Raw genomic sequence first — 11997 nt, 5'->3', positions numbered from 1 at the left:
GGAGAGAGGAAAAATGTGTTGAAGTTATTTTCCAATTTTGTTTTTCCTATTCAATCTCTTCTGAAAATTTTTTCTCTCAAATAAGACTTTATTGCATTTTTTCTGACTGCAGAAGCAACATATAGTATAGTATTTACAGAGATATCATGTAGGTTTTAGTTCAAATTTTGCTACTTATTGTCTGTGTGGCTTGCACATAGTATGTAACATCTTTATGCCTTATTATTGTCATCTGGAAAGTGGGAATTATTCTAATAGTACTTACCTCATAAGACAGTCATGAAGATGTAATTAGTAAGTGCACATAAAGTGTTTAGACTATCTAATTATTCAGGAAGTATATACAGCTATAATTATGTTCAATGCAGAAAAGGTACAGGTCTGTGAGACCTGGATACAGTAGAGCTGGAGACTAGGGCCCAGGATCTTCCCTTTGTTACATTAAAGGAAAACACAAATCAGACTCCAGAAGCCTCAGATAATCATTTTGATCTTTTAAGACAGCCTTTCTCAACCAGGGTTCATCTGAACCACTGAACTCTGGACTGGAATAACAATTTTCTCCTCTCTGTCAAGGATGCTAGGTAGCTAACACCATTCTAGATGCAGAGGAATGCTGGTTCACTGTGTACAATGCATGATTCAGCAACTGAGGCTTAATCTCCCCACCCCTCCCTTAAGAAAAGGGTGTTCTGAGTCTTCTTAAAGACTGGATGCTGGGACAGTGTATCAGTCACATCCTCTCTAGAAACCTGTTTCCTTGCATCTTTTCACTTAGGGCAGTTGTCAGAACTCTCTCCCTCCTGCCTCCCTCACCCATATAACCTGTCCCTGGAACACCATTCATTTGTTCCTTCTCCGTGTTGGGCTCATCACTACCCACTGGTGTTGGCAGGTGTCCCTTCACTTTTCTTGAAAGAATAACATGTCTCTCCCCACCCCTGGGTAGACCCTTTCACTTCTGCTATTGCAGTGAAGAATAGCTCCAAACAATGTAATGTCAGTAACTGGACACCCTAGTAAACATGATTGACATCTTTTTTTTTTTTTCCTCACATGCAGAGTTCTTAAAGTCAGCTAGATACTGTGCTCTTTTCAAATGCCTCTCCTTAACAAAAATTACAGAATCATCTAGGCACTTAATCTAGCTGTGTCATGATCTGTGCCACCAAGGCTCCTGCTGGGCTGTGTATGGCAGAGCTAGTCTGCTCTCCTGGTGCCCATTCCCCTTTCCTGCAGCTCTGCAGTGCTGAAAAGGCCCACGCTGCCACCCAGAAAGGCAGCAGGCACTGATTATTGAGGGGATGAGGGATAGGTCATGATGTCTCCTCCATTAGTAAGGAAGAATAATACTGGGTAAGCAATTTACCACAATGCATATAATGGAATATCATATAGCCATTAATTTTTGAAGAATATTTATTGACATGGGAAAATGCTTACAGTATGTTAAAGAAGAAAGCAGGATACAAATCTGTAAATACAGCATGATCCCAATCTAGTAGTAAAATAAATTATATACGCATAGAAAAAACACAGGATGGAAATACACTGAAACATTAACAGAGACTATCTCAGGTGGTGGGTTGTGGGGTCAATGATTAACTTTAGCATTTTCTGTATTCTCCAGACTTTCCACAATGAAACATGTATTATTTTTAAAATCTGAGGGGGAAGGGAAGTCAACATGAGACATCTAGTACTGGGAGGCAGCAAGACTGATGGTCGTGAGGGGAGGTTGCATACTTATACCACCTCTGCCCACACCTTTATTAAGGAGGGACAGTAAGGTCCATCCTGTCCACCTCTCAGGACCAGTGGGTGTGTGAAAGGGGCTTGAAAGGGCTAGAAAGGGCCTCAGGTATTTGCTGACTGTTACTCTAAGCAGCTCAAGTGCCTTATGTTCAAACTTGCTTCCCCATACCGTTTTAAAGATTGGGAGGGATGTAGACACAGGGGCCTGCAGAGTGCAGTTGGCCAGTGTATTCTCACCATCCCCACTGCAGGTCACCGAGCCAGGACATGTTGAGGGTCAGGGCAGGGCGGTAGTGTTGGGGAGCCTGCAGCCCTAATCTCTGACCTAAAGGATTCCACGTCCTTATCTGAAATTCAGTACTAACTGAGCAAGTTTTCTGCTCATACTTCAACTTCATTTGGGTCACCTCCCTACGTAATAAGTTCTTTAAACCAGTTATGCTGAAATAGTTATTGGTTAAAATGGCCCAAGAATTACCAGTCTCCCAGCATTCCAAAGTCGTAAGGAGGCACAAGGTGGACCCCCGTGGGCAATGTGAAGGGGAAGGTGAGGTGTTGGGGGGTCAGACCAGCACAAGTTGGAGTCTTACTTGCTGTGTGATGTTGGGTAATTTACTGTGCTTTCCAGAGATGATCTCTAACATGAGATGTGATGAGAATACACAAGATAAAGATACATAAAAAGCCCAGCACAGAGCAAGCAATTGACAGATGTTGGTTCTCTTTCCATGTGCAAGATGAAGTCACTTTCATCTTCTCCCTCTGCAAATTCTCTCTTCAAAACAAAGCCTAGTGCCCAGCAAAGAGAAATTCAAAATGAAACAGAACTCACTGAAAACAGAAGAGCACAATAACTTAAACAAGACTGTTCAAACGCTAACTCTGCATAAAGCTGGCAAGATGGTATTTCATTAAACATGTCTTCATTTAGGTAAGCGACACTCATGCCAAAGCTATCTGATTGCAGAAATTATAAAAATATCTTAAAAATGCATTTGTAGAATGAAGTAACAAAAATACTTAAAATTCTTTTTTCTAAACTTTTTTTCACTTAATCTAAAATTATGAATTACCAAGTTTCACTTTATTTACTGTTAAAACATGGGTCGCCCATAACTTCTACTCCAGTTATTTTGGATGAAAATCCTAAAATGTATTGTGTTCTTTATAGTCTTTTTATAGAGTATTCTGGATTTAACTTTTTTTAAAAAGAAACACAAGGTCATCATTATTAGAATTAGTTTACAGGCCATACTATTGTATGGATACTTTCTGGGTCAACTAGAATGTCCTTTGGGAAACAGATGGTCCCAGACTTATGATACCTCAAGTAGTTCTCATTCTCCCCACATTCCTATCCAGTTTTCAGTTTGATTTTTGCTTTCAGTAGGTCTGCCTTCCATCCAACAGCCTCCTCCTTTGCCATTTTTTTTTTTTTTGGTGGACTTGAAAGTCAGATTAACTAAACATGTTAAAATATATGCAAATTTTAGCAGAGAGGCAAAAAGTGAGATAGATTCTTGAGGCTCTCACGTAGAAATAAATTCTAAGAAACACTGACATCTCTTTTGGCAGCTCAAAGGCCTTTTAAAACTGTATTCCTGATTTGTACTTTTGCCAGAGAAGTGACTTCTGGATAAAAGACATTTCACTAATACTCTGTGTACTTTATCCTTAAAAAAGCTATTTATTACAACTGAGATAATAGATGTAAAAGCACTTTAAAAAAGCATAAACAGTGAAATAGTATTTTTACCCCAATAAACAATAAATAGTATTGTTTATAAAGAAACACACACAGATGGCTAAATTGAATCAACCCCAATGTTTTATTTAATTTAAAGTTTTAAAAGGCAGTGGTTAAGCACATTATGTGTATATATATATATGTATATACACACACATATATATATATATAAGAGGAAACCAACCCCTTTTCAACTTTAGCCACTGATTAACTAGGCCCACTGTCTATTGCATGATTCATTTTCTACTTTTTCATATGACCAATCTGTTTTACCAAAGTAAAAACAGCCTTAATCAGTTTAACAGTAACTATTTGTGTTTCTTTTTTAAATAAATAAAGTTACCATTAAACTGATCACATATGGTAGAAAGGTAGAACACACACAAGCACACACAGTCCCCGATTTAAAACATGTGGCGTATCAATGACCTATATGTACAAATGGGTGCTGCTGTCTCCTCCACCCTCAGCAGAGGCCACAGAAGAACTCCCAGTACCCAGGGGTCCCCATTCCCTCTTCCGGGTTGGAGGGAATGTTTTCCTGGCACCCCTGTTGTTAGACCTCAGAATGCATGCTCCCCATGCAGCAATACAGGCGGGGTTCAGTTCTATGGTACTAGTGTTCAGGTTATTAGGGAATAAATAGGCATTGGTAGCTGCCTCAGAACTAAACCATCCTTTGTAACTTTATAGGGAGAAATGTATTCTGAAGTTCTAGATAACTGACATACAAACTTTTTTAATGTAATCAGTTTGCAAGTCTGGGGCTGTGTGTGTGTGTGTGTGCACGTGTGTGTGTGTGAGTCTCTATAGATTTATACAAAATTGAAATGAAGTGAAGAGTGGGGCTAGGCCTATGGAGCAGCTGCTTGGCTTCCATTCACTAAGGGTCACTTGCCTTAGCCCCTTTTAGCAGCTCATTCTGCTTCTCATGTGCCTCCGTCTCTGGAGAGATTCAGAAAGGGCAGCTCACACAAGTAAGAGGAAGGACACAGCTAAATCTTCTGTTAAGAATCTTGGCAAACAGAACTGCCAGATTCAACCAAGGCTGCCTTATACAGTGAAGTCCTTCAGTTCCATCTTGACAGAATGGAATTTTCTTTTCCTGTTCCTAGTCCCTGCAACTCCATCTAACTGCAGCTCTGTATGAATGCCTCAATATCGCAAAAACACAGGATCACTTCTTAAATACGCTGGATTCTCAATGAGTAAACCAGTTAATGTGTTTCTAGCCAAAGCAAGGGCATAAATGTTTTAGAGAAAAGATTCCCCTGGAGCTACAGAGAAAAGATGCTGATAAAAGCAATATTGAGATTTGAGCAGGTGATGCTTTCAGTCTGTGTCAGAGCTGGTCTCCTCGATGACAGAGTACTGGTTGAGTGCTTCCTCCAAAGGCGTTATTGTCCCATCAGGTTTTAGTCCCATTGGTTTAAGCAACTCCTCTCTGGAAAAAGAGATAAAAGAGAGAGAAAAAAGTATTCACCAGCATCACACACACACCCTCCCCCCGCCCAAATCCACATCCTTTAAAAAAAAAAGAAAAGTCTTTAAAAACCAAAGTATTTTTCCTCAAGCTCTCTCTGTGTGTTTGTAACAGGAAAGATGAAAGGGGTATGGAAAGAAAAAGAGGGAGATAAAAGACTTCATTCACACAGGCCAAACCTACTAAGCCAATTAAAAGTATGAAAAGTCAAGGTCTAAATGGGCTCAGGACAAGGAGCAGGTCTCTTCTGTTTTTAATAATTAACTTTTTTCCTTTTGTGGATTTGTTTTAGTGAAGTTGAAGCTGCCAAAATTTCACCTGTCCCAGTGGACCAGCCATGTAATTAAATGGCTGATTTGAAATGTATGGATTTCATTTAATGGAATAAATCTGCCATTTGATTTTTCCCTCTCCAGTCTCTAGTGATATATGAATACTTATTGATTTCAAATCAGTTGGCCTTTCCCAACTTTCTCCCTCCCTTTTCTTTCCTTCTTCTCTCCTTCTTCAAAAAAAAACAAAAAAACAAAAAAACACCATTGCTTTTGTTTGTGGCAGTTTAATTATGGGATTGACAGCCATTTTAATCTCTTCAAAGCTCCCCAACTGCCTCTCCTCAGCTAATCCAATTATATCTACTCCACAAGTTACGGCCTCATCTAAAGATGATTAATTATTGATTAAGCCAATCAAAAAGCATTAGGAAAGATTTGTTTAATCTTTTCATGGGCTCTTATTTATTATATGGAGATTATGGTGAATGTACTGTTGAGCTGCTAACTCTAGTCCTCCTCCCACCCCAAAAGGTCAGCAGTGTACTTTAAAAGGGTCTTGAAGAGCACACGAGCTGCTTAAAGCTTATTTCTCACAGAAACGGGCATCGCCCCCTACAAACATGTCTACAGCAAGAACCCACATGGCAGCAACTGTAATGTTGGTGGGAGCTAGAGTGAAGGAAGATAATAAAGCCTCCTCTCCCTCTGCTTCCTTGTGGTTGTCCCTCAGGCCAGCACAAAGAAGGGCTCCCTCCTGGGAAGGGCCAGCCACACAACCGTGTGCTAGTGTTACAAGTGCAGAGAAACTTCTGGGGAAGGGGAAGAACAGCTCAGTGGTCACTGGATAAGCCAACAGGAGCCTAATCAAGTAGCTCTTACCAGGAGACTACTGCTGAGAGTCTGAAGACTCTATTAATATGGATGTTTGACTGGTTAAATTGAGGTTGCTAAATATTTATAAAGTAGGAAATGTGTTTCGTGATCCCAGAAATGGGGTCAGAATCATAGAACTTAAAGTGGCCTTAGAGATCATTTAGTCCAACTCCCTTGTTTAATAAAGGAGACTGAGTGACTTACCCAAGGTCACATGTCTAGTGGCAAAGCTGGACCTGGGACAGTCCCTGAATCCCAGTTCAGGGCTCTTTGCACATCTGGATTAACTGCTCTAACTGCACTGAAGAAACACACTCTGAGTTCAGCTGTTCAACAACTATGTGCTGAGAACTGTGTCATGTACTGGGGAGAGAAGGAAGGCCAGGCACAGCTGCTGCCCTCGAGCAGTGAGTGAAACATACTCATGGAAAATAACTTAGGACATAATGGGGTAAATGCTGTAATAGGATCAGGAACAAAGGAAATCATAGCTCCTGAGACAAAGCATCGATCTAACCACCTGGGGAAGGTGGGAGCAGCACCTCCAGGGAGGTGTCCTATGCCAGGCAAAGATGGCACAGGACTTTTCTGGCAAGGGAGATTGTGTGGAGGGCTCTGTATGGTCCCACCTACTTGTGATTGTGTAGACCTTTCTGGATTGTGTCAATTTCTTTCTCTGCTCTCAAGCTGGGAAAGGGCACAGTGTTTGGGGAGGGGTAAGGTTCACTGAAGGAACAGCAGGAAGTAAGTCTGCAAGGGCAGTTTGGGGTCTGGGAGTCAAGTGTCTTGAATGTCAAAGTAAGCAGCTTGGGTCCTAGTCTGTAAGGAATGCCCAGCCAGGGTTGCTTTATAGGGAAGAATCTCTGGCAGCAGTGCAAAGACACATCGGAATCAGGGAAACTGGCAGAGAGGCAAGTCACGAGGATGTCACTGTAACAGTGTGTGTGAGAGGAGACAGAAAGTTGGGCTGTGGTTGTGGGAAGAAAAGGCATCACTTCCAAGGTAGAGCTGTCATCCACTGGGAGGGCAGAGTTGGTAAAGGGGAGTGACGAAGAGTGTCTCTATGGCTCCCAGCTCAGATGACCATGTGGATGGTGACCATTCATTCGAGCAAGAGCACAGCAGATGGAGCAGATTTTGGGGGATGGGGGAAGACACTGACATCTTTCAGGACAGTGAAGAACTCTACACGACAACCAGGCAGAAATGTTTAGTGGAACTAGAGAACAATCTGCTTCCACTGAAACTTCTCTCTAGTACCAGTTCATACTACACATCTGTACTTTAGTAACAATTCCTAGTTCTGGTTGTCCTGAAGGACTTTGTGATCCTGGACACTGTTTACTAATAATCAATACAAAAGGAGAAGGGGACCACCTTCTGGGGTGAAACACTAAGGGATCAGAATGTTCAAAGGTTTGAAGGGGTTGGTGACTGCAGGAACAGTAAGCTGAGGTGTGGTGAAGGGTATGGGTGGGTGGAATGGGATCAGTAGATGAGATTGTATGAATTCTACCAAGATAGTGATGAACTGCTGTGGGGGGGCATGCCATCACTCCTAATATTTCTGCATTTCTCTGGTAACAGAATGATACTGGGGCTAGCTACCAGCTTGCACAAGGTAGCCAGTACTTTCCCATCCAAACCCAGGAGGAATATTTTCAAATCAAGTCCATAGGTTTCACCCCTACTCCCTAATCCAATTTTATAATAGAAATAATTAAAAACATTACAAAAGTTTTATGACAAAATTATGAAAATTCACCTATAGAATAAAGGGGCTCATATTTTAATTCTCACTTGTGAACTATTCTTCTCAAGGCTTTATTTTTTGGATTTTCTGTATCACCCCTCTACTAACATAGATGCTCCTCTAAGGATATGAATTATTTTCTTTTTCACTTGGCTACAGGATGCTATAGGATGTCTTGTCTTACTGACACTCCTGTAGGAGAGGTGTCAGTGATAACTGGCCAAATAATTATGCATTCATGCAAATAAATTAAGGCGGCAATGTGATACACTGGAAAGAATAAAAAGGTCTAGAGTCAGGAAGTCTCTTTGAAGTCCTGGCTCTTCCACTTACCAGTTGTGTGATCTTGGGCAAGTCTCTGAGTCTCTGTATTCCCATCTGTGAAATGGGGATAATAATACTAGCTCTACCTACCTACTTCCTAGTGATGACTTAAGGGATTATAATACTAGCAGTGGTAGTAGTAACAGCAACAATAATAGTGTAAATGAAAGAGTTCTATGAACTGTAAAGGAGTCCTAAATATTAGTTGTTGTTATTATGGTACAGTGAAAGGCATATAAAGGTTTTGGAATCAGACCTAGGTTCTATAGCAGTAAGATCTTGAACTCTCTGAACTTCAGCTTCCTTATCGGTAGAATTGGGATAGCAATACCCATTTCACTGAATCATCATGCGGGTGAAAGGTCATTATACTTATGAAGTACATAGTGCAATGGCTGGGATGTAGTTGGAACCCATGAAATGCATTTCCTGTCCTTTATGTGCTTATGCAAGGAAGGTTTCCACAAGATTGTTAGGGCAGTCTTTGGGAATAAGTGGGGGAAGAGTATGCAGAAGCAAATAAAAGACATGGTCCCTGTCCTCAAGAAGCTTTTAGTCAGTTCAGAAGGTAAAACACACACACATTAAACAATATTAAAGGAATTACAGAACAGCAGATCAACAAGCTTGAGATGATTAACAGGCAGAGCTCTGATTCCCCTAGCCTGACAGTTCAATACACCCTTACTGTATCTGAAATTTATTTAAAGGCGATTTCTCATCCTGTTTGGGAATGGAAGGAGAGAGGATCACTTACAGATATGTGACTGTTTTCTCTTATGGACCCCGAGGCTTACTTTTCAAACCCCCATCCTAACGATTCTGATCTTCCTCTCTATCATATAACAGTCCACAAATACCAAAATGAATTCTTTGATATAGAAACTTACTCCTAAAAGGTCTGAAAAGTGACCTGGTTATACTAAACTGCTTCATTTAGTAAGATCTGTTGTATCTAGATCAGCAAGATGTGGACAGAGAATGGGAAGCATTAATGAATACCACAGAACTGTTATTCCACCAGTCATACGGGCTATGTACACATGGGAGGGACACAGAGGAGATGGGGATGCTGATCACAGGCTCCTGGCAGGAGATGGATTCAGGGCCAGACTGTAATGGCAGTGATGGACATAGATTCATGGGGAGAAAGGCATCCCGAAGCAGAAGATTAGTCAAGCAAAGGCACAGAAGCGAGAGTTAGTTGTGTGCAGGGACTGGCAAGCAGGCTGGCTTGGCTGAGATAAAGGAAAAAGAAAGCTCAAGACAGATATGGGGTACAAAAGAGGATTTGGATGGAGACTTTGCAATCCTGGGCTGACAAGTCTGGGTTACAGTACAGAGATATTTTGTCTTCTATTTCAAGGGTCCTGTATTTTAAGACTATTAAAAATAATTCTTATTACAAAGGTTGAAAGCTATAAAACAACACTGCTTTGACATATTAAAAAGAAAATATTCTACGCTTCATTTTCATATCCCTATGTGTCTAGCACAGTGCCTTGCAGATGGTAGATCCTCAATAAGTGTTTATGAACTCAATTTAGCTGCAGTTGGTATTATCTTGTATTTTCACAGAAAGGAATGGTATAGTGTTTTATGTGACTCCTAATAAACAAACCCTGACCAAGAGAAAAGGTTCACTTTCATCACCAAGATTTACAATTAGGAAAAGTATTAGCACTCTACAGGGAATTCTGCATGATGCTTTCCAGGGATTTCTCATTCTCTACTGGACTTGAGCAACTTGAGGACAGAGTCCATGTCTTATCTGGCTGTGATCTGCAGTATCTAGGATGGGCACATAACAGGTGCTCAGTAAAGTTCTACTGAGAGAATGTAATACATGGGTCATAGCATAAATGGACAACGGTAGAGAACCATTTGCCATGAGTCATCCTCATACTATTTTAACTATAATTACTTCCCTGATGAGTCAGTGTCGTCAGACATTCTGACCGTCCAGAAATCAAGGCCCTCTTTGTGCCATACAACCTGGAATTTCCAACCACTGATTCATGTAGACTTGGCTGCTTACATATGGGGCACCACTGGGTCTAGTCTCAGATTGTCCACTAACGTGCTTGGTGTCCTTGGGCAAGTCATTTCCTTCTCTGGGCTTGAGTCTCCCCATCTATAAAATGAAGGGGTTGGACAAGATGATCCCTAAGATTCTATTCTAATTCCAAGAGTCTAAATATTAGGTTACTAAGTAATTATGATCTACTTAAAAAGCTACTAGGTTTTTAAGACACTAAAACTGCTAGGCTTTTATTTCTAATCAAGATCTTCTAAACCTAAAAGTCAAGCACAGCAGCCTACCTAATTGTCACTGACATACACCAAGACCACAAGTCCTTTCTGCAAAGCTACCAGCAAATGATTAGAATGATTCCAAAAATAAAATCAAAGCAATGGCAAATGTTTTAAGGATGGATCTAAATTCAATCATGGCCCTCAATAAACAGGCCATTTCATGAAGAGTTACTGGTCCTAAATTATGAAGGTCCCATCTAAAAAGGATGGCTAGGTGTTAGATATATGTAGATCATGTAGTTAAACGAAGATACTGTATACTGAAATGTGCATCAGGGTTAAGAGATTCACATAGCAATAACTCCTTCATACTTACCTTCAATGCTATACACAGGCCTTAACACAAGTTAAGACTGCCCTCGTTATCATCAAAAAGTACAGTGATGTCTACTGGATAAAGAGCCCATTCTAGGCACTGTGACAGTATCATGGCGGGCTTCTCATCTGATCAGGCATCTGGCCAGGGAAGAGATAAGCCTCCAAGAATGTTCAACTGGAACGAAACATCATTTAGAAATTTGATCTTACTAAACGATAAGGAACCATAATCTATAAGGGCTTGGCCAGGCACGAGGACACAGATAAAGCACGTCCAAGAAAGGAAACCTTATTTTGCCCCAGCCTAACCCTCAGGACTGCTAACGGAAACCAAAAAGTACTTTTTTAAAGGTTTAGGGATGGGAGATTATGGAATTTATACCATACTGAAAGTTTTATAGTCTGTCTTTTTTTTCCCCAGATATAGTTCCGCATTTTCCTGAGCCACCATTTCCTTGTAAGTATGTTCCTCCGGGATGCCTGGGCTTATACAACCTCTCAGGACCTTAGAGAAAGCTCCACTTTTTAGACTTCTGGTTCCTATGTAACTTTCCCCCAGAAATGACAGTGCAATATTGGGGCTCAGATACTAACATACCCAATAGCACATTATAGAATAGGCCAGATGTGTAAGTGTATAAAACACCTTACTTGACCTGGAAACAAGAGAATACTCTTGCCCAAAGCACATGTTTTTGTGCAATACAAACAAAGCATTCAATTCAAGTGTACTTGTTGAAAAACAGGACATAATTAAGCAGTTGGTAAAATGCATTCTTGTTTCCCACTTGCAGATCTCCCAAGAGTCCCTTCGAATTTACCTATACGAGTTTCAGCTTCCCGCTTGCCACTTAGCTTGATAACGACTCAAAAATCATTCCCTTGTTTTCAAGGGCTCTTCTTTCTTGTCTGCTCTGTGTACTACAGGGCAGTATTGACACATGGAATTAATGACAGGGTCTGTAATGAAACAACAGTCATGCAAACACCAGTCTGCTCTTTTGATAAAACAGCATGTTAGAGACCTATTCACCTCCCTCTAATTGAGTACTGCATAATAGTTCCAATCCTTTTATGTAACATATTTTGTTCTATGATTAGAAAAGAAGAAAAAGGGGGAACCTATGAAGCATTGCTTCCTTCAATCACCCCC

At 40.7% G+C, this 11997-nt stretch overlaps 1 protein-coding gene across 4 annotated transcripts in view; it reads right to left on the bottom strand.

Moving 5' to 3' along the window:
* Positions 1435 to 11997, bottom strand: part of RIC8B (RIC8 guanine nucleotide exchange factor B) — a 104337-nt gene continuing 93774 nt past the window's right edge. For 2 of the 4 annotated variants that reach the window (XR_001918082.1, XR_001918083.1), the window contains 3 exons: positions 11666 to 11804; positions 10843 to 11019; positions 1435 to 4946 (listed from right to left, as the gene is read on the bottom strand). Coding sequence is in view for 2 of the 4 variants with exons in the window: in XM_018048212.1 (XP_017903701.1) it covers positions 4835 to 4946 (112 nt within the window). In the remaining 2 variants the exon portion in view is untranslated. The remainder of the gene's footprint in view (positions 4947 to 10842; positions 11020 to 11665; positions 11805 to 11997) is intronic. The other 2 variants (XM_018048212.1, XM_018048214.1) reach the window with 1 other exon arrangement.

The sequence above is a fragment of the Capra hircus genome, chromosome 5 (genome assembly GCF_001704415.2).
Source record: "Capra hircus breed San Clemente chromosome 5, ASM170441v1, whole genome shotgun sequence".
Taxonomy (NCBI): domain Eukaryota; kingdom Metazoa; phylum Chordata; class Mammalia; order Artiodactyla; family Bovidae; genus Capra; species Capra hircus.
The sequence above is the reverse complement of the archived record's forward strand: the minus strand, read 5'-3'. Positions and strand labels throughout refer to the sequence as shown.